The 24,034-nt window shown below is 41.1% G+C and overlaps 1 protein-coding gene across 3 annotated transcripts in view; it reads left to right on the top strand.

Annotated features, from left to right (window-relative positions):
- LOC126427194 (uncharacterized) overlaps positions 1–24,034 on the top strand; it is a 110,004-nt gene that overhangs the window by 47,288 nt on the left and 38,682 nt on the right. For 2 of the 3 annotated variants that reach the window (XM_050089421.1, XM_050089422.1), the window contains one exon: positions 867–959. In XM_050089421.1, the coding sequence (XP_049945378.1) occupies positions 867–959 (93 nt within the window). Of the gene's footprint in view, positions 1–866; positions 960–14,420; positions 14,558–24,034 lie in introns of those variants that run through there. The other variant, XM_050089423.1, reaches the window with a different exon arrangement.

The raw sequence follows: 24,034 nt of genomic DNA, 5'->3' as shown, positions 1-24,034 counted from the left end.
TTAGCTGTGTTAATTGTAGGTTATTACCAATAGTATTTTAACAACACTTGTAACAAGGATATCTTTACAAACCATTACCCTTGCATTAATTTTTTATTATGATTCTATGTAGTGAATGCCTTAAGTACATGTTTGGTGTCAACAGAGCAAGGAAGACTTCCTTTTGTAAGTAATTGTTAATCTTGTTACACGTCTCTGTGTCACAGTGCTATAACAAATGATGTGGAACTATATGTGATGGGTATTTTGTAGAGTTCCCAGTTATTATTCACTGTATTATTTACATCATTACTGAAATCCTGCTTTCGCTGTATGTAATTCTGTAAGATTTTCATCCAGTACACGTCATAAATTTCAATTGTTTCCTAAAGAACAGGCAATGGAAATACATGGTGACAGAGCAAGAATCTGTGTAAATAGCATTAAATTTGGTTAATTTTGCTGATAATGTGTGGAATACCATAGTCATTTGATTAATGACCAAAAAGTCCTCTTGTTTATGGGTTTACAGCTGGAAGATTATTTGCATCTATTTATTATCTGAGTTTAATTTATAAATGTTGCCACACTCATATATCAAGTTTGTATATGGGAGTATGACCATCTGATAGAGCAGGCCATAGTGCCTTTGAAATCAGAGTGGATTATGTGACGGGAAAAGAAATAGAAAGTCTGCCAAATAAATACTACATAATGGCTGATAGCAAAATCAGAGAACTGATTTGGTTGCATTCTGACACTCACCCTTCCCTGTCGATAAGAATCTCTGAAGTTGGATGATACTCATGATAGAGGAATAGGGAGAGCTGTCATATACACACAGAAGTTACCAAGCAGCTATAATTCAGATTGTTTCCTTCTTTCAGTCCATTGAAGATCCACTGGGAATATCATGGTCCACTGATTTTATCAAGGAGGACCCTGAATTAAATTTGGAACTGAGTGTAACTGAGAATATTGTAAGTATTTACATGTTTGATGATGTATTGCCTGTCAAGTAATAAGTGTTTGTGTAGAGTAAAAGATACATTGCAGTGAAATTGTCACAGATTGTCAGTTTTCTGGAACTTGTTGCTGATGATAATTGTAGAGTATTCTTGTATGCCTGCACTTGACTTTCATTTCACCTGTTACGTGCTGACTGTTTTAAATAGAAATGGAATGGGATTGGTGGCTGGTATAATCATGTTTTTTGTAGCCCTTGTTGATATCAAGTGTATTGTATAATGACTGTGTGCGATGGTCACAAAATTCACATTTAGATGAAGTGTAAGTTCTAATAGTGTAGGTCATTTGAGAAATATTCCTACTTTCAATAACTTCTGATCAATGCAGTTCAAAAGATCATTGGATGTTCTTATCTTTTGTGTGAAACATAGTTATTCTTACATTTGTCCTAAAAAATTTTTGGGTTATGAAAAAGAGAAAAAATTTGTGTTGTAAATCGGCCCTGATACTTTGGCCAAAACCTGGTCATATTGTGGCAGCTTCTGTGGTGCCTGTTGTATTGGTTATAAAATTTTCAGTAATAGAATAACTCTGTATATGGCTTTTGGTGAATGAGTATGACCTCACTATTAGAGTCCTGGCAGATCTAAAGAAGAACGATTAATTTTTTACATGTGCTTTATGACCTTGGTAAGAGAAAGAGATGCTCACATTGATCAATATGTCACAGGAATGAAATTAGACAAAGATTGGGAACATTTAACATACAATAGCAGAAGGTTAGGCACTGGCTCATTCTTGATCTCATTGTTCATAAACAAACTTGTTGCAGTTACAAAGCATTCTTCAGGCACAAAATGTTGGTTTCTTCAACAAAGAAATGTGCGGTGATTATACAAGCATACAGGTCAACAAACCAAACAATCATGCTAGAAACAGCTCACATTATGTAAAGGAGTGTCACAGAGACTCATGTTATGCCATTTTAAACAAATTAAAGGGATGCATTGGCCTCACAAGTAGGCAGGACAGTAAGTCAAACAGTAGTAGTGTTGTTCCACAAGAAGGGTTTTACAGAAATGAGAAGTCAGGCATATGCAAATGGGAAGCTAGGCCAAAACAACAAACTGTACAGTGTCTTAGGGCATAGCTGTAGTTATCAAAGTGGCGGGATTGTAGTTGGTGACCACTTACCATGAAAATACAAAAGGCCATACTGACCTTCGTATCCAGCCCAAGAGATCACAGGTCAAACAAAAATGCGCCAGGGCCAGAGGTTCCGGGATAGTGTCCACTGCATGGAGTGCTGCTCCCATAGCAAGTGTGCAGAACAGTGTGTTTCTAGTAGTGTGGTCTGGAAAACCATGTCATGTGGTTGGCACTGAAATCACTGATGTGTATCCCCCCACTTGCTACTTTGAAAATATGTAACTTTAATGAAGTAGTGGTAGACACCTTAGCAAATCTACGAATAGGATGTGTGACCATAAGAGTGATCTTGAGTGGCACATGCATTTGTGCAGTGAACATCTTAGCTCTGTCAGCCAGAGTGACACACAGTCTTTGTGGTCTCAGGAGCATAAAATGCTAGGGCTTAAAGACGCAGAAAAATTGGGCTAACCATCTTGATACTGGCACATGGCCAGCAATATTCTGTATAAATTATGGAATTGGGGGAATTTTTTTAAGTAATTGTATGAGAAACTAGAGCAAGATTGCAAAATAATACTTTGCTGGATAAGCAATTAAGTGGTAGGCTGCCACATCTGTTACTGGTTGGTTCAAACAGTACACAAGTGTTACATAGATGCTTCAGGAACTCAAATAAGAACTTCCAGAAGGAAGGTGATGTTCTTTTGAGGAACACTATTTGAGAAATTTTAGAGAAATGCCATTTGAACCTGATTGCCAAACAATTTTGTTGTTTCCAACATACATTACACATAAGGACTATGAAGATAAAATTTGAGAAATCGGGGCTGATATGGAGGTGCATAGACAGTCTTTTTCCCTTGTATTTGCGAGTGGAATGGGAACGAAAATGACCAGCAGGGTTATGGGGTACCCTTCCCAATGCGCCACTAGTTGGACAGCGGAGTATCGATGTATGTGGAGATACTTGGTAAAATAAGTAGCTGACTAATGTAGTAGGAGCAACAGTGATATTTTTTATAGTAGTAAATGTACATTCACATACATACAAAATAATCCATTAGCAGTTCCCATAATTAGCAGTGTGAGTAGATTAACACTACTCACAAACAGCTGGTTGTCAGTATACTTCAGAGGTAAATTCCTGTGGGAGCTTCTGCCTTAAGATTTGCAGCCTGGCTCACCCACTTACATCCACATCTTCGTTTATGGAATGCAATGTGTAAATCAAGGAATGAACATATGAATAACATTCACACCCCATCTCTAGCCAGAGCAGAGGTTACAGTGTTGAAAGCAAATTTAATTTTATGAAAAAATTTCTGAAATGTTCAGTAACAGATGCAACCCATCAAGACAAATTACCACATTTTACTGAAAGAAGTTATACCTGTATAAGCAATTCTTCAGGATGTCTAAAATCATCAGATTTCACAAAGCTATAACTTTGTATTAAATATAGGTACAGAATTGGGGTCCAATTTTTACTTCTATACATGCCTGCAAAGCCTTTATTTACAAAGGAACCATATGATCTTCCCATTGATTACAATTTGTGTGTGCGCACATATGATATTAAGGTGCTTTTAACAGCTGTGTTTAGGATCAGATTCATCATTTACTGATCACAAATATCAAAATTCTTTTCAACACATTTAAGCAGCCGTGCGATAGAATTGATCCATGCATTTCCAAGCACGTCAGTTTAGGAAACTCACTGCTGTTTGTATGTAGTATCATAGTTCACCCAATGTTGTTGGAAGAGGAGGCACATAGGTGGAGCCTTTCACAAACTCCTGCCAATAAGAGATAGCATACTGTGAGATGAAGTAAATTTCCAGGTTAGGTCTGCAGCCCATTATAGCTGATCAATCCCTGAGGCAGCTAACTGTTCAGAAATGTTCTTTTGTGCAGGTTCCAATGCAGTGGTACACAATCCATATGAACAATGATATTTCTGATAATTTTCCATCTCTTCTGTTTTTGGTTGATCTATGTGTTTTCTAATATTGTCAACTTTCTTCAGTTTGTTACAGAATTCCCTTCTCTTCAGATTCAGTTCAGTGCCAATCTCACTAAAGGGTTTATCACATCCCTTGAGTTTAATAATAAATCATGATCACTACCAACAAACTTCGTGTCCCATATTGCACAGCACATTACCCTAATTAATGTTGCAGCTACCAGTTCAAGTCATCCCTTGACGACTCATTTTATAACATGCAATTTAATTAGAAATGACCTGCTACTGGAAGATGTAGACATTACTGGTCACAGACTAAATGATACATACTGCATACAATTCCTTGGTGTCTACTTGGGTTTCAGTTGAAATGGGATCAACAAAATGGTAAACTTCTCAAGTTGATCCCCTCAACATTACTCACCTGGAGGCAATTATGATAGCGTCGTTTGGAGTTTTGGCTTGTTTTTGGAAATATCTTCTGGGACAGCCAACTGCAAATAAATAAAATATTTGTTACTTAATATAAAAGCCAATAGGGGGTTCCATAGTGAGATGTGGGCGCAAGATTCCGTAGGTCAATGAAGAGGTTTATGCAAGGTGTTCAGTTGTCATCATCAAATCATTGGTACTGCAAGCTTGTATAGGATAAATACTAATTTGTTCATAGCTGCCATGTCCTATAAGATTATCCTCTAGGATAGTACTGAGTGAAAGCATGCTAGGAAGCATTTCTGCAAGCTGAAACTCTGGAAGAGAATTAATTAATTGCAAGGCAGAGAGATACGAGCTTTTTGGTTAACTCATTCTCATGCTGGTGCTTCCTTAATTTAATACCCATCCAAATGCCCATGAACTTATCTCATGTATCCTCATTCATTGCCTGTCATTGATATCTCCTTGTATCTGTAAGTCATTTGGATTTGTTTGGAATTGCATCAAGTGTGCTTATGTAAGTATAAAGGTTGAATTTTTGTTATGTTGCCTGTAAACTAGTTGAAAGCATGTTCCTTTATTTTCCTGGCTGTTTCTACTATGAATGTGTTTGCCAGTTATCAGTGTACTTGGTGTCATCAGCAAGTATTGCAGGTTTTGAATGCACCTGCAATGGTTTTAGCTCAACATTTACGTAGGTCAGGATAAATCAAATGCTGAACCCTCTGGGACATGATATGATTGTTTCTCCATTCTGTATTCAGTTTTCCTCCAAAGGTATCATTTATTACTATGACCCATTTTTTGTTGCTAAGGTAAGATTCAGTTCTTGTAAGTGTAATTCATTTAACACCATAACACCGTAGTTTCCCGAGTAAAGAGAGATGAAGGTTGTAATGTGATGCCAATAAGGTTTCTACACTTATACTGCATATTTCAGTCATGCTGTAAAGTCAGCACAATATTTTAGTTATTTGATTGTTACAATCATAACAACAAGAGTTCCTGCTTCTGTCAGCAGATGATTCTTGTGACTGATTTGACCATTCATCTGATGTCTGGTCAAGTATACACTTCCTGACTGAGTCTGATGAATCTAATTTCAATGGTCACTCGCCCCCTCCCCCCCCCCCCCCCGTTTTTTTCAGCTACTCTTAAGAAATTATTGTTTTCATGGCCTAATATTATCTCAGTTTTTCCTAAATATTAGGCTGGTGCATAAGTTGATAGACTTTAGTGTTGCATGTTGGTATTCCTGTTGCTGAGGGTTTATTTATCAATTGTCATTTTTTATTTGTAATTGACTGTTGCTCTTAATTACATATTGTCATTTTGTCATTTGAAGATACTGAGTGGAACTGTGGCCACTAGATACTGGAGTGCCCAGTTGAGAAATAGGAGCACTGTTGGGTTCTATATAGGTGTAAAAGCAATGGAGGCAGCCAGACACATTTGCATCCTGTTTGTGTTTAATACCTTTGGACAGAGCTTGGCAAGAAAATTGTTTTTTCATTCTAAGGAGAATTGTTTTTCCATTAGTGACTTACCTTCAGGGCTTGATGGAGATCATTTAAATGCATTAATTCACAATGATCCATGTCACTGTACTTGAGAACTGGCAAATTCGATGAACTGTGATCTCTTCATGACCTACCAATATTTGCATGCAATGGGTAAGGCTCAAAAATAAGGTGTATGGATACCACATGCACTAAACCAAAATCATAAAAATGGATGGCCATATTCGCATTCTTGCGTGCCTGTAATCAGTTATTTGTGAACAACACTAATCATTCCTGCCCTCTATCGTTATGCTGATCAGAAATGGTGACTTTGTGCTAAAATAAGGAAAAGAAAGGAATGATTGAGCCCAAACAAAGCAGCAGCAAAAAGCATCCACAAAAGATAATGCCCCTCTGGGGGCTCAGCATTTAGTTGGGTACGGGCTTGGCAGCCCAGGGGTCCCTGAGCTGGGGAACTCAATACCGTAAGCTCTGAGCATGCTTCAAAGACCACTGTAAGGCGTGACGGTGGAACGTTGTATGGTACAGAGCCCGGGGATCTTGGCTTAACTGCCTGGGTCGCGAGGATGGTATAAACCTCTATTAAAAAAAAACCTCAATCTCAAGGTGTGCTGCATGCCTAGGAGATGTATGGCTGTTGAGGTAGAACAGTTGCTAGGGGGTGACCTCTGGGGAACCTGCCGCCCCCTGGTTGTATTAGGCTTACCCAGGCAAGCGGGGCTCTGTCTGGGTGGACATTCCTTCCCCTAGCTGCTTGTGGGACCACCATGAAATGAAATACGAATAGTGTGCAAGCACGAGTTTCTAAGAAAGGAAAGTTCAATGCTTTACAGTATGACCCTCAATTGTTCCCTTCCCTGTCCACACCAGGGGAGGAACGGCAGTCTAAATTACCTGGTGCGACGTATTCTCCTCGATTTCTGGTTTGTAGCCGAACAGATGGGGACACATATCTGACCACAAAGCCTCAGTTTTTGTGGAAAATTTAGAGGAGAAGTTTGGAGAAGTTGAGGGCATGTCTAAAATTAGGTCTGGAGCAGTCCTCATACAGACAGCATCCCCAGCACAGTCACGGTCATTGCTTTCTTGTGACAATCTCGGTGATGTTACAGTCTCCATTACGCCTCATAAGTGCCTCAATATGGTTCAGGGACTTATTTTTCATCGTGATCTGTTTTTGCAGTCTGATGACGAGCTCTGTACAAATCTGGAATGCTGTGGTGTCCTTTTTGTACGACGTGTCTTCAGGGGACCTAAAGATAGTAGGTTCGCCACCAGCGCCTTCATCTTGGCTTGCGAGGGTGACACCCTGCCTGAGAAGGTCGAGGTGATGATATATCGATGTGATGTTAAGCCTTACGTCCCCCCTAAGTGCTGGAGGTTTGGGCATATGTCATCGAGATGTGATGCCAACTCTACCTGTCGGGATTGTGGACGTGCCTCCCACCCCAACGTCCCATGTTCGCCGCCCCCTGCTTGTGTCAACTGCGGCCAGAAACATTCACCTTGCTCGTCAGACTGCACGGTTTTATCAAAACGAATGGAAGATTATTGAGTATAAGACCTTAGACAGGCTCACTTACACAGAGTCCAAACGCAAGTACCACCAACTTCACCTTCGCATTTCACTGACATTTGCTGCAGCAGCTTCGATGTGACCATCCCTGGCGATGAGGTCACAAGCTCAGCCACTTTTTGTGGGCCCTCCAGCCCGGTCGTATATTCCTGCCCCCCAGGTAGTTGGGGAACACCCTCTTCTGTTGCTCCCCTGTTATCAACATCGGGAGTAACAACCCCTCCTTCTTTGGGGACTTCAGTCCCCAACTCTGAGCTGGAGAAGTGCCCGCCTCCTCCGGCTCCCCTCGCGAGGAAGGAATCGCTTAGTGCCCTCCCTTCCACGGTTACTGCCCCCTCCAGATGTCAGCCAGTGGCTGAAAAAGCCACCACCTGAGGGCCGTAGGGCTTCCAGGTCTTCGTCGGTCCATGAGACTGTGTCGGAAAAGCCCACCCAGCCTGATAAACTGAACGACAAATGGGACCCTACCAAAAAGAAGAAAAAGCAAAAGGACGACGACATAGAGACAGAAATGGAGTTCACCACAACACCTGAAGATGATGTGGAGAATCTAGCGTCCACTCAGGAGCTAAATGTTGCTCGACCCACAGCTCCTATGGAAGTTGATCAGGCTACTTCGCAATTGGTGGCGGCAAGCTTCCCCCCCCCCCCCCCCCCATGTTCTCTCATGTCTTCACAGTTGGATACCATTATCCTTCAATGGAATTGCCGTGGTTTTTTCCACCACTTTGCTGAGTTGAAAGAGCTTTTGTGCTGCTTCCCTGCCACTTGTCTGGCTCTACAGGAAACCTGGTTTCCTGTTTGGCAGACCCCCTCCCTCCGTGGCTACCAGGGTTACTATAAGAACCGCGTAGAATGCGACTGGATGTCTGGTGTCTGTGTTTGTTCTTGCCACTGTTCCTAGTGCCACTTCACACGGCTCTCGAGGCTGTGGCTGTTCGAATCCGGGCAGGAATGAAGCTTACCATCTGTTCCCTCGAGGTAGAGGTTGTCCCTCTTGCCGACCTAGCTGCCTTGTTCGCGCAGCTCCCCCCGCCATTCCTCTTTTTGGGGGACTGTAATGCCCACCACCCTTTATGGGGTGGGGCCCAGATCTCGGGCCAGGGTAGCTATGTTGAGGCTCTCTTGGCACAGCAGGACATTTGCCTCCTTGACACTGGTGCTCCCACATATTTTAGCTTGACTCATGGCACATACTCGGCCATTGCCCACTCTCTTAGTAGCCATGGTCTTCTTCCATACCTCAGTTAGAGGGTTCACAACGACCTCTGTGGTAGCGACCACTTTCCTATCCTGGTTTCTCTTCTTCAATCCCAACCCCCTGACCAGCTGTCACGATGGTCTCTTCGTGGAGCTGATTGGGCAGCCTACACCTTAGCTACTATGGCCATTGTTCTGCTTCCTGGTGATATTGATTTGGCAGTGGACGAGGTCACTATGACCATTGTTTCTGCTGCTGAGGCAACTGTCCCCTGCTCTTCAAGTACCCTAAGGCGTAAGTCAGTCCCTTGGTGGACACCAGAGATTGCAGAAGCTATCCGGGACCGCCGGCGAGCCCTGCAACGACACCAGCGTCATCCTCCCCTAGAGAATTTGGTTGCCTTTTAATGGCTTCGGGCCTGGGCACGGCGGTTAATCCGGCGGAGCAAACAGGACTGCTGGGAATGAATGTTGCCACCATAGGTTCTCACACCTCCCCATCTCAGGTGTGGTCGCAGGTTCGACGCATTTTTGGCTTTCGCCCTCATGTGTCTGTCCCTTGCCTTTCTCTTCGGGGTACACTTTGTACTGACCCAATCGCCATCGCCGAACATCTGGCAGATTACTTCGCTCATATTTCCACGACAGCAGGCTAGAGTGCAGAATTCTGCACCATTAAAGAGCAGGCTGAGCGTACGCAGTTGTCGTTTCGCATGCACCATTGGGAACGATACAACGCCCCATTTAGTGAATGGGAGTTCCAAAGTGCCCTTACAGCTTGCCCCGATATCTCTCCACAAATTCACAACCAGTTTCTTCGCCATCTCTCGGTGCACTGTCAGTGTGAATTACTCGCCCTGTTTAACCGCATCTGGACGGAGGGCGTTTTCCCAACTCGTTTGCAGGATAGCATTACCATCCTGGTGCTGAAACATGGTGCAGGTCCGCTGGTGGTTGATAGCTATCGCCCTATCAGCCTTACCAACGTTATGTGCAAACTCTTGGAACGGATGGTGAGTCAGCGGCTCATGTGGATCCTTGAAGCTTGGGCCCTCCTAGCCCAGCAACAGGGGGCCTTCCATCAGGGCCGCTCAGCGATCGACAATTTAATCTCGCTAGAGTTGGCTATTTGTACAGCTTTTACTCGGCGAGAACATCTATTTGCTGTTTTCTTTGATCTTCGGAAGGCATACAATACCACCTGGCACCATCATACCCTTGTTGCGCTGCACGAATGGGCTTACAGGGTCCACTTCTGATGTTTCTACGGAGTTTTCTCTCCAATCGCTCCTTTCGGGTCAGAGTTGGCACTTATTTTAGCTCTGCTCATATTCAGGAGAACGGTGTGCCACAGGGCTCGGTTCTTAGTGTTCCCCTCTTTATGGTGGTGATTAATGGTCTTGCGGCTGCGATGGGCTCATCGGTCTGTTCCTCTCTATATGCCAATGACTTTTGTCTTTATTACAGTTCCCCAAGCGTCAGGGTTGCTAAACGGCGGCTGCAGGGTGCTATCTGTAAGGCACATTTTTGGGCGTCCTACCATGGTTTTCAGTTCTCAGCCTCCAAGACCCGAGTGATACATTTCTGTTATCATCGAATGGTCCACCTCCATCCAGAGCCAATGAACTCCTTCGTATTGAGGAAACACATCGCTTCCTTGGCATGCTGTTTGATGCTCAGCTCAATTGGACACCTCATCTTCGCGAGCTTAAACAATGGTGCTGCCGGCACTTCAACATCCTTCGCTGCCTCAGCCACACCATTTGGGGGGCTGCGCAAACAACCCTCCTACAGTTCTATAAGGCCTTAGTCCAGTCCCGTCTTGACTACGGGAGTGTGGTGTATGACTCAGCAGCACGTTCAATGTTGCAGATCCTTGACCTGATTCTCCATTGTGGTGTCAGCCTGGCGACAGGTGCCTTCCGCACTAGTCCGGTGACTAGCCTTCTTGTAGAAGCTGGAATCCCTCCCCTGCGATTCCGCCAACAACAGTTGCTTGCGTCGTACATTGCCCCCATTCATGCCTCGCCCAACCACCCAAACCGCAGGCTCCTTTTTCCATCTTCTGCACTCCCCTCCCCATGACGGCAGCCTGGGTCAGGTCTCCTGATCGCAGTCTGCGTTCATTCCCTTCTCTCGTCTCTAGAGTCCTTTCCCCTTCCTCCATCCTTCCAGCCCTCTTCGTCTACCCTTCCTTGGTCCCTTCCTCACTTGCGTCTTTGCTTGGATTTGTCCTGTGACTCCAAGTCCTCCGTTCCACCTGCCAGTCTTTGTCAACAATTCCTGGCTCTTCTTGCCTCGTTTTGCGATGCAGATGTAGTCTACACCGATGGTTCTGTGGTCGATAGATGCAGTGGGTTTGCTTTCATCCACAGCGACTACGTTGAGCAGCATTCCCTGCCTTGCGGGAGCAGTGTTTTCACTGCAGAGCTGGTTGCTCTTTATCGTGCACTCGATCACCTTTCCTCCTGCCCTGGGGAGTCATTTGTCATATGCAGTGACTCCCTGAGTGGATTGCAAGCACTCGACCAGTGTTTCTCTTGGGACTCTTTGGTGCACGGTATTCAAGATGCTGTTTCTGCTCTCACCAAATGTGGTTGTTCAGCGACATTTGTGTCGGCCACATCGGCATTCTAGGAAACAAACGTGTCGATTGGCCAAGCAGGCCACCACTTCTTGGTCTCGTGGAAAGAGACCTCCAGTCAGCCATACATCGCAAGGTGCATGATGTCTAGAGCTCTGAATGGTCTGCCTTGAACACGCCAAACAAGCTCCGCATGGTAAAGTCATCCACGGCCATATGGAACTCATCCTTGAGGAGCACCCGTAGGGACTCAGTTGTTCTCTGCCGTCTGCGAATTGGACATATGCGGTTGACCCACAGCTATCTTCTTTGTCATGAGAACCCGTCCAAGTATTGCTGTGATCCAGGGCTGACAGTGGTCCATCTTCTGATGCACTGCCCCCTTTTAGGCCCCTTGCGGCAGTCCTTTAATTTACCAGCTGCACTTCCTTTAATTCTCAGTGATGATGCCTCTATAGCTGACTCAGTTTTATGTTTTATCCATGCAGCTGGGTTTATCACTCACCCTAGTATGGGCATTATCACATGATTTCTCAGGCTAGACCCACTCCAGCAACTTTTAAATGTGACATGGATACCAAAATAGTGTCTCTTATGGTAACAAGTTGTGTTGGTACCTCTATCAACACTTTCCAACTGGAGGTTCTTCGTTTGTAGTTGAGTGGTTGACCTTTAACGTGATCCATCAACCACTGTAGTCTGTTTTACTCTAGTCAGCTATTTGCTCTGCTCCTTTTAAGTGTCCTCTATTTTGTGTTATTGTGGTGTTCATTTTAGCTCTGTACCCCTTGGTGTTCCCTCCCTCTGGGTGCAGAGGTTACACTTTTCCTGTATGGGCCTTTTACAAGTATGTCTGTTTTTAACTGGGGATTGATGACCTCAATGTTCAGCCCCCATCAAACCCCAAAACCAACCAACCAACCAACAAAAGATAATGTACATCTTGTGTAGTTTACTATGAATTGCATCCTTGAGCTGTAACCACTGATTACTGCTGACATTTGCTGTCAACAACTGAGATTGGTTGCAGATGCTGTACATGAACAATGACCAGGAAGACACTACTCCAGGATAATGCCTGCCCACAATCTGCTAGACTGATAAAAAAACAGTACACAGGAGTTGGGTTTTGAAGTCATTGCACACCTACCTTATTCAACTGATCTTCCACCCTCAGATTTTCTCCTTTCCTGCTCTCAATTGAACAAACTGCAAGGAACTTCCTATCCATATGAAAATGCGCTCATAGCCTTGCTTAATGAGTTCTTTGCCTTAAAACCTGGTGACTTCTACAGTTACAGAATGAAAAAGTCATCCCAGCATTGGGAGACTGCTGTAAATAGTGAAGGATAATATTTCATTGATTATTTAAGTTTCTCTTATTTGTATCTGTTATGTATTTAAATTAGGTAATATGCCATGAACCATATACCAACTAAGTGATAGCTGCAAAAGGGTACATATGCATTATCTTTTTTCATTTTACTGGTAAATTGTGTTTCCTTTCATCTCTGTCTAACCAGTATGTATAATGAAACAGTATGTATAATGTTCAAAATAATACTTGGTCTGTTAAGCGCAGTGTCTGTGCACAGATGTTGCTGACACATATTGGTATTGTACACATTTTTCACAATGCAGTTAACTCTGTGAATGTGTGCTAAGTCTTCAGTAATGAATCATATTGTCTTTAGTTGTTGAGCTTATAAAGAATTTAATATTTTCTCAAAAAAATTCTGATCCCCCCAGTAAGGTTATGGCTAAGTAAATGACAGAAGATTTTTAATTTCTTGTCACAAAATGATGTGGCTCTGTTGAGAGGTTAATGTAACCTGTGCACGGTTATTTCTCAGAAAATTTTAGTAGTAGTGTCGGGGTCAGCTGTGTTGTGACAGTTATCCTACATAAAAGCTAATTACTCTTGTTCTGAGGTATTGGTTTAAATAATTTTAATTGATCGACCCAAAGGGTGCATTGAAATATTATCAAAAATTGGGCATAGCTTCTAGAACTAATTTTGTATGAAGAAAACGCAATGAAGAATTGACAGAATCTGTAAATTAGTTAATAAATTTGTTTACTTCAGTGTAGAAATGGCTGAAGCACTAAATATCCACCAATTGATGTTGGAAATAATTTGAATTTGTTGTATAATCAGTATTCCTGGTAGTCGCAGTGGATAGAGATGCAATTATTTCTTTATGGAATACAACAGTATACTTACTCATTAAAGGTCAATTGAATCAAAAGTAGAATTCAGCTGAGGAAAGTGTGATAAGTTTCCTCTTGGGCATCACACCTATGAAAAGTGAGTTTCATTAATTGTTATAGTAACATTTTCTTTTCTAAATGAATGATGTGTTCATACAGTTAGCTGTGTGGAATTAAAAATAGCTCCTGAAAGAATTTTTTAAAATTATATTTAAATCAGAAATTGTTTGAATTGCACCCTTGCTTTAAATTACAAATACATAAGGAATGTGTTAAATTAGGCATGCAGTAATTGTTTCTAAAACTTGTAATCTAGAAGATAAAAGTCAAAAACTAATTGCATTTGGGCTCCATAGATTCTATACATGGCTCGCACAAATAGTGTCATTCATAGTGCAACTTTTGATAATCTAAAAAACTAAAACTATAAATAAATCATGTGATTTAAACACACAAGTCTTTCAGTTTTTCATTATATTACATTTTCGTCTTAAAAAAAAAATAATGAAGCAACACAGTCGTTTGTTCCAATTCTAAACACATAAGTAATACCTGTTGCTTTTTCAATAATCATTAGTTGATTTATTAATGTTCAGATTTGTTCTATTCTAACAAAAAGTGCTGTCACTTTTGTATTGTGTGAAAAAATTGTAGCCTTTGGAATGGGTTTCAAAAACATTACCATAGCTTCTGCATTTTCAGAGATTCCATTGAAATTGTTTTATACCTCTCTCATTTAAAATTTCTGCAGTGACATACAATCCAGGATTTATCAGATCAACATCCACGCCTTTGCCAGCATCTGTTGCAATTGTCTTCATCTGCAGCATTTGGTGCCCGCAAGAATAATTTTACACCAGAATACCCAGCACATCTTTAAAGGGTTGCATCCTTAGTTATGAGAAGATGTTTGGTTTTTTTCAAGCTTCAGGTTGGTTGGGTCAACAGTATTATGATAGCTTATGGTAAGAAATAATAATAGTTTTCAATATGAGCAAAACGTTTGACCTGAATTTAATTTATGCTCACTTAGTTGTCCAGCAAACGTGGTTTTTCCTTGAATTTGAGTTTGTGCGCATTCATAAAAATCAGCCAGAATGCCATTTTCTTTTTTTCGTCTGGTTCCACAATCCTCTCCTCATTGTACTACCAACTTTGCCATGACATGCAGCAAAGAATAGCAGTCCATTTCCACTTTAAATACTTTCGAACGCAAACTGGATAACATGTACTTGTTTTCAAATAGGGGAGTACAGCCATCTCAACAAATCGTCAACTTTTTTGACACATGAGATCTTCTTTAAATCAGCTGTAATCTATATAGGAACACAGCAATAGAAACTTCAATGTATTAGATCTCATTAGTGATGATGGCATGATGAAATGTTTCCGCAGCATCCAGATTGTGAGTTTTTAATGAAGCAGTGAAATATTAAATACAAAATTTGTTTATCAATTTCAGACATTACATCAGTGATGATGGTACCATTAACTACTTTACGTTTTTGTTGCCTGTCAACATCAATCCATTTTTTCCATTTTACTTCTTTGTCAGTGAACTTCATTATTTAATGTGAAGTGAAGTTTAGGAGTTATAGCTTTTACACTTCTTTCATGAGTTCATAGTATACATGAATTAACAGTAGACCACATGTTCCAGTAACTCATTACCTGAAGAAAAAATGCTGTTTTCAGTGCATTCACCAGATAAACAGAGTTGGCATGATACCTACATGCATACATTGAGGTGTATTCAAAACCAAAAAAATGTGTAATGAATAAAAGAATGTTTTATTTGCCCTATTTCTGTATCTGCATAAAATTGCTTATAGGCTCCTTGAGCTGAAAATACTATGTAGTGTTTTTGCAGCACTCTGCGCATCTTAGTCTTTGGATCTTTAAATAATTTAGTACACCATCTGTCAGGTGCTTGACAGCTTGTCATCTCTGTTGCAAAAAAATTCAACTGTTTGCTTCTCTTTTTCTGAAACCTTGTTATTCAGTTTGTGTTAATGTTTGCTTCAACATTATGGAATTTGTTGCACTGGAACAATTAAAATGTTTGTTACTACATATTTCCAAGTTGGGCTGTCTGGATGTAGCTATTCTGATCTTTTCACTGCCTTTCCTAAAGTTTATGGGGATTAGTATAAACCTAAATAGAGTTCTGATGATTACACTCCAGTGACATGTGTCGTTGCACATTTACTTCTTTTTTATACACTCTTCCCAACTCTTTCTTCCTCTTTTCCTTTACTTTAAATTTAGACATTTGCTAAATTGCTCTCTTTCCTTTCTTCTGAAGTCTTGCAACATTTTATTATCTTTTTCTCTGCATTGAACCAGTTGTAATTGATTTGAATATAGTTTTGCAAAATTTATCTCAGTCTCTTAAACTTTCTATCCATTACCTTCAACAGAAAGGTAACATTAGTAATGTGTAACAATGCACCAGCCTTCATATACAGATGTATTACTCTGTAACCTGTTTAGCAAATGAAACTTTTATTGTTTCATACACAAAATATTTACCCCATAAATTCTTTGCTTTATTGTACATTTTCTTAAAAAAATTGTTTAGATTGAAGTTAACTAACAAAAAATTTAAACATTCTTCCTGACCTACCTTCTGTGTAGTAAGAATCCTTGATGTTATATTCTTCTTTGGATATCACAACTTAATCAGTATTTTTACTTCCATATCTGGCAGCAAACATTCTAAATATAAACTTAAAATGCCTCTAACACTGTAGCCAAACACAATGTATTCTGTAACATGGTCTATGCAGTTGAAATCATCACACAGGAAGTGTCATACTGATGAGTAAGTTAGGTATATAATGTTACGACAAAGAGTCTTCATATCATTGTAACCTCTACTTGTAACTTTCAAAAAGTAGATGAGGGAAATTATTTACATTTTTTCCTCCTCAGACAGGAAAATAGATACTACAGATAAACCACGATGCAAAAACAAAGATAAGGTTCAGAAAATTATATTTTAATTGTGTGCTTACATTTTGGAATGGCTCAAAACTACAAATTGGTCAGACAAAATGGCTGGCCTCCACTTAACTTCCGGAGGTGAAATAGTTAGTACTGACAATACATGCACACAAAAGTACAAGGAACTTCCCTAGCTTTTGGAATTATTAGTTCCTTCATCTGGAAAGAGTTAGTAACAGATACAGGAAGGTTAGGAAAGAAGGGCAGGCCACTGAAACCCAGAATGTGTCACTCACAAGGAAACATCATCAGTTTGACCTTATATTTTAGAGAGAACAAAAGCATACCATATTTTATGGAGTACGACACACTTTTATCTTCAAAAAAATTCGTACGATGTAAAATTTCTGCAGGCTTAAAACAGGCCATATATTCAATGCTGTGGGAACCTATCTCTATCTGGCAACAGTGGATTCAACTGCCAGCAGCAGTGCACTGATGCGACGAACATGAGTTTTGGATCTTCACAAGCTTGCTAACACTGTCCCCCTCCTGCCGTACCATCACAAACCCAGAAAACTGTCTAGCCTATAATGTGTCACTGCAGCCTACAGTGCCAGTGAACTTGAACTGAAAGTCATTTGTATTATTGGTAACAGAAGAGTATTTTCTTTAGGAGTTTCCTAATGGAAAAAATAAGGGTTTCATAAGATGTAGACTATAAATTGAAGGTAATAGCATATGCAGAACAATATGGAAACAGAGTAGCTGAGTGGCATTTTGGTCCTCCTCCAACAGAAAGAGCCATTTGTGAGTGGCATGCTAGTATGGAAGAAGTGAAACAATGAATACTACATGTGCAAATTGAGGACTGAATGCAAAATGGCCAAAACTACACTGTTATCCAAAATTAAAGCAACAAACCACAACACCCCTGTCCTGCGTTCAATTCATGATACAGTCCTACAAACTGTCAACCAGACATCCATATGATCATGTTCTGCACGGAAGATGGCATTCTGGTCAACTGACAACTATGTCAATGATGTCAGGGCATGTATGAAATCAGGTAGTGTTTGTTGGGTGACCCTACATCCACAATCACCATGTACACAACTGCAGACAGTGCAGTTTGACACAGAGAAAATGCATACTAGACTCAGCGGTGGAGTGCCATAGAAAGAAAGGAAGCAGGACAGTCCAAACTTGATGTGTCCTGGTGGCTTAGTGTGAATGGTTCTGCTGTTTCTTGGGTGGGGCGACAGCTCATAGAAACAGAAACTGTATCGCAAAGCCCAGGGTAGGGTCGACCATGTGTGACTTCAGTAGAGACGACTGTTATTTGGCTGTAAGGTCACAACAGACTGCCTTAGTACTGCACGGCAACTGGCATATGAGCTTGAAGCATCCACTGGACGTGTTGTATCAAAGTAAACTGTGTGCATATGGCTTTGGCAGAGTGGCCTTTATTGTTGGAGACCTGCTGTATGTCTAGCTCTGACACATTTTCACAGAAGTTAGCATCTAGAGTGAGCAGGCAGCTTGCTTGTGACTCAGGGCAGGCTGCCCTAGTGGACCCCACACTGCATTCCAGGATGCCACTCTTGTGTGTCACAGGCATGTGGTGTAGCCTGTGATAGTGGGACAATAATCATGTAGTATACAAACTGCTGAGTACTTCGACATTCCGGATTGTTTAGGGTTTAAGGCATGTGTTATAAATAGTACTCTGGTGACAAGTGATGAAAAACATACGTCTTTCCACTAGCATGTTGCAGCATTGGCTGTTGCTATACTATGCCCTGCTGGCTCTGCTTTGCAAAGAAAGTTGCCCATGTTTTGCTTTGCAATGCATACCACTCTCACCTGTCTGCAGCTGGCTCTGTTTCAACTCACTTCTGCTCTGGCATATTTTTCTGCCATTGATGGTTGATACACTACATTGACCTTTTTAACAAGACTCTGTCCCTCGGGTTGACCAAACTATACTACCTATTACATCAGAGTTACTGGCGACAGTTATTTCCAGCCTTATTTTGCCTCTTAAGTATCATTCTAACAATTAGTTACCTTAACCCTTTCAGTGAATCTTACACATTTCCATAGGGCCGCTTGCCCTACACCTTCACTGGAACACCATGGTACTAATTTCATTAATATGCTCCTTGCACAGTCATTTCCAACTCTCTACTCCCCACTTAAAAGCGAAAATAAATAAATTATTGTTCATATTATATCACTGTGCATCTTGCTTCATTCTGCTGCTTTTATGTTTTGGTTATCCAACGCAGTGGAATCTGAACTATGGCTGGGTCTGAACATGGCGGTGTTCTTTATCTTCTATGTACCAGAACACCACCAGGCTCATCAGAACTAGTGACAATAGTCAGTGTTGTCTTTTTCCAGTGCTGATTTTCACAGTATGAATTTATATGCTGCATTAAGGTTTCCATGGAGATTGGTCCCTCCTGCTGGTTCAGAACTGTGTTTATAGATTACTTTAGTTCTGGCCCTAGAGTTTTATTTAAGCTGGTCAGATTTGTGGCAGGTGGCACTTCCATGGGCTTCTCTGGCCAGTAGAAATGTGACTGGGAAATACTCAAGTGAGTTATCCCTGCAGCCGTGGTGGACAGGCAGAAAGTAGGCCGCATTATGTAGAATGCTGTTCTATTTAATACGAAGGCATTCACCTTTCATTCTACCCTCGTTAATGTACCTCTCCCAGTTATCCCTGCAGCCGTGGTGGACAGGCAGAAAGTAGGCCGCATTATGTAGAATGCTGTTCTATTTAATACGAAGGCATTCACCTTTCATTCTACCCTCGTTAATGTGCCCCTCCATTTCTTGAAACAAGTGGCTGCTACTACCATCTTCTCAAAGCTAGGGTACAATCCATGTGCCTTGACCTGCTGAAAGTACGATTGTGGCTGGACCACTTTTTATTTGCATTCTCTTTCCTACTTTGTCCCATTAGCAATTTCACTGCACAGGAATCCAGCCCCACTCTTATTACCATACTCGGACAGACTATGATTTTCTCTCGGTGGCATTTTTGTAACTTTGCTTCCTCCATTTCAACATATCTTCCTTCATCTTTTGCAGTTAATAACAGTCGCTGAGTTTTTAGTCTTACAAATTACTTCAGTATTCCCCACTTGATGAGATGTGTGTGAATTATGTAGCACTCATGATGTGCTTGTTTCCCTGCTATTGTTACAGAAATGGAAATGGAAACTTTTCTTCCATCAGTTTTCACTGTTGCTGTGGGTACTCCAAATTAAAGGGCAAGTCTTTGCACTCAGATTCTGAAACGAACAGTTCCTTCTGTACTTTCCTTAGACGCTTTAAATACTGCTCCTCTTGCAACAAATTTACCCCTAGCTGAAACACTATATTCTATGGACTGCAACCATTGTAATAACTACTTCTGTATTCAAGACCTCTACTTGGGTTTGTAGTTCCCTGATATTCTGAGTAATATGTAACACTGCTGCTTTTCTACTTCAGCTATCTGCATTTCCATGCTTCTTCTCAGTTTGATGCACAAGTTCAAAATCTTAGTCTTGCTGTTCGTCGTATCAACCTTTCGGGAAGGATTCTTTAACCTCAACATCCATTTTAATGCCACATGATCTGTTATTACTCTAAATGCTTACCGTACAGATAAAATTTGAAATATGCGAGTCCATTCTCCATTGTGGAATAATTTCATTCTTCAGAATTCAGTTGCCTTGAGCGTAAGCTACTGAATGTTCTGCACGTTCCGCCTCTTCTGATGAGATACAGCCTGGTGCATGGTTTCATGCATCACATAATAAAACAAATTCGCTATTAAAATCAGAAAACGCCACAATTGGACTCAATGTTAAAGCTTCTTTTAACTCCTCAAAAGCATGCTGGCACTGTTCTGACCACACAAACTTGGTACCCTTCTTTTAACAATTGAGTAACCTTCGGGCAATATTGGCATATCCTTTTGTCAACCACTGGTAATAGTTCACAAGTCCAGAATGATTGCAACTCTTTTACAGATTAAGGTACAGGAAATTCCCATACAGCTCTAATTAATCTTGGGTCTGTCTTAACTCCATCTTGTGGTATGTCCTTTCTGTACTCATTGTTAACTTCAGTGCTTTTAACCTTAAGAACACTTCCCTTAATCGCTGCATATGCTGTTTGATATCACTTCCATAGACAATTACGTCACCAAGATATACTGAGCATTGCCATGGTTTCAGACTTCTGGGTATTGCATCCAACAATCTCTCAACTGTTACAGGTGCATTTTTAATGAGGATGGCATCCGTCTGATTTAGTAGTGGCCCCAGGGTTCCAGAAATTCTGTTTTGTGTCAGTCCTGTGGTGCAGGCTCTAGCTGGTAATAATTACTCTTCAAATCCATTGTTGAAAAACATTAGCATAGCTCTAAATTATCCATAGTTTCTGTGATGTTTGGGAAAGAGTAGGCATCTGTTATGGTTTTCACATTTAGGTGTCTGTAATCAAACCAAAACCTATATTTTTTGCACAACTATTCCTACCCACCGCTGACATTACAGTCCATCTTTCAACTGTTCATCTCTAATAGCTCCAAAATTGGTTGAAAGTTCCTAGCTATTCTGTATGGTTTGTGGTAGACTGAGGATTTATTTCCTATTGGTATGTAGTGTTGTGTAATATGTGTACTTGATACTGGTTCATTTGGAAAAAATAAATCATTGAATTCCAAAAGTAGTTTTGTTACCTGTTTCCTATTGCTTCCCTCTAGAGGCTTCTTTTTTGCTGGCAATTCTCCATGGCCGACTCCCCACATGTCCCATTCTTCTTCTTCCTCCAAGATATTCATATTAGCAATTAACAAATGATTTGTTAATCATATGCCCTATGTGCTTAAATGGTACATAGAAACAGGTATGTACATGATATGTCTGTTAAATAAGCAACCCACTTGATCTAATACTTCATTCTCTTCTAATGGTTCCATCACACACAAAATTCCTACCAGCAAGCTAGACTCAACAGTGACCCAAAGTAATTTCCCTGTACCCTTAGATACATAATCATGCGTATCAAGTCTTTCTATGGGTGTTCATGGTTTAATTGATTCACCTTTCGCAACACGCTCCTTGCCGCCTCTCTACATTGACTTAACCTAACTGAACCATTTTTCTACCACGTTCCACCCTGTGTAGCTGGGAGTTGATTATGGCACAATGCTGATAAAAGAAATCTAATCCCAGAATCATGTCATAGGTCTCAATTTAGTGTGCCACAATCTCTAATTATTGTTTCAATTAAGCCGTATCCAGGTGGATGCCTAAGTCCACTGTCCTAATGGTGTGATGTCTTTATTCCCACTCCTTGCAGTCTGTGCTGTGGTGGGTCCAATTGCTTTAATTCCACCAGATCGCTACTGGTGTCTGAAACATGTTCTTGTGTGTCCCATAATATCATGGAATCCTTTTTCCCTACTATTCTTCTTATCACATCCACTTCTGCATACAGTTTTGTAGCATCTAGCCTTACTAGGAAGACCATAGGTGGACCAGGGGTCCCAGCTAGTGTTTAATACCTTACTTGTCCCTACTTTTAAAACTGTTACTTATTCACATCACCATGACGCTGGTGACACTTTGTCCTTACATGGCCTGTTTGTCCAAACTTGAAATGTTTTATATTAGTTGCAAACACTGTCCATTTGCCCTACATTCCAGTCAACAAATTGATCTCTTCACACTCTGTAGTTAACCACACTGCTGTGCGCAAATCTGTGGGACATCCTGTACACACACACTTTGTCATTTCTGCATGCAGTCAGTCCACTTAAAAAAGAATTGAAGACCCTCTGCTCTGCTTCTTGCAAACTGTCAGTGACCTCAGCTTCCTACCCTAATGCATTAATTTTCGTCATCCTATCTGCAAATTGTTCCACAGTTTTTTGTTTTTTTAGTTATTGCTGCTAGTTGTTCCCTATAGCGTCTGCAATATTTTGCTCCATATATCTTTGAATTAACCCTTCTTTAAATTCTTGGAATGTTGTGGCTCCCTTCAGAGCTCCTGTATACCCTAAATATGTTTATACTTCCCCTGTTAGTCTCTTTGGAACAGTCAATAATACTTCATTAGACCAACCTTGCATCTGAGCAAGGTACTGAAGGTGAAGAGCTGCTCATTGTCGGTTGCTTTACCAGGACAAGTAGCAATTAAACTTTTGTCTGACAAATTTACACTCTGTTGAACGATAGTGATCTTGTCAACCTACAAAGTTTGTTATTTTCTGCTAGTAATTGTGCTACATTTTCTAATAATATGCATACTGTTTCTGGTTATGACACACCTGATGTGTCTGGTTTTATTGAAGCTTTGTCCTTGACAATACTCACATTGAGAACTAACGTTCACAAGACAAGAAGACAAAATACATTAATTTTATTCTTATGTGTAATTATGAGCCGTATTGACTCCCAGCACTGTCTAGTCGTATGGCCCAAGAGATTACATGTGTAACCTTTTCCTAGAAGTGATTTCATACATTGCACTTAGTGACCCTTGAGGTTACACTGTGCACATCTAACAATCACAAACTAATCATATCTTCCATTACCTCTAAGCATAGAAATATCCATGTGTTCTCTATTTGCTATACAGTCTACTTCATAATATTCACGACTGTCAGATGTCTTTTCCATGACCAAAATATAAGAACTTTCTTTTTTTTTTGTTTTTGATTCACTGTAACATAAGGTGTAGGTTCTAACATAGGTCTACAAAGAGATGACAAAGTTCTGACATCAGTGCTGCATGACTCTTGGATTGTCACATGTGGAGAGTGAAATGAGACGTCAGGGCGACTGTAGATACGTTTAATTGCTTTTGTTTTTCCAGCCCTCAACCATAGTGCATCAGGAACAGCTTGGTAGAGGCTTCCAATTGCCTCTCATGTGAAATAGTAGACATCTGGCATTGCTGAGAGTGCAAGGAGCAAGGCTGAATATGGGGTCACTCAATGCCGCTGTCAGCAGTCTCTGGCTGCGACAGTGATGACACCACAGTGGTGCAACTGATGATGGCCGTGAACTTCCTCCAGTGAGCAGCCTGCTCCCTCATGCCTCATAGCAGGCTACCCTGTGTAGTGCTCAAACAGCTGACCCCATACTGCATTCTAGGAATGTCACTCTGGGTGTCACAGGCTTGTGGGTGTTGTTTGCTCTGATATTGAGAGAAGAATCATTTAGTACACGAATGGCTGAATGTTTATACATTCCAGACTGTATTCGTTGAGGGCTTCAGGCAAATATTTTAACACGACTGTTGGCAGGTGAGGAAAGGCTCCTGAACTTCCACTAATGTACTGCAGTGTTGGCTGTTGCTATATGATGCCTAACACCAGTCGGTCATGTTTTGGTGTGCAGCATGTGATACTCCCAACCACCTGCGGCTGGGTCTGTTGCGGCTCAATTCTGCTGTCACGTTTTTTCTGACCAAATTCAGTTGAC

This window comes from Schistocerca serialis, chromosome 11 (genome assembly GCF_023864345.2).
Source record: "Schistocerca serialis cubense isolate TAMUIC-IGC-003099 chromosome 11, iqSchSeri2.2, whole genome shotgun sequence".
NCBI lineage: Eukaryota > Metazoa > Arthropoda > Insecta > Orthoptera > Acrididae > Schistocerca > Schistocerca serialis.
The sequence above is the reverse complement of the archived record's forward strand: the minus strand, read 5'-3'. Positions and strand labels throughout refer to the sequence as shown.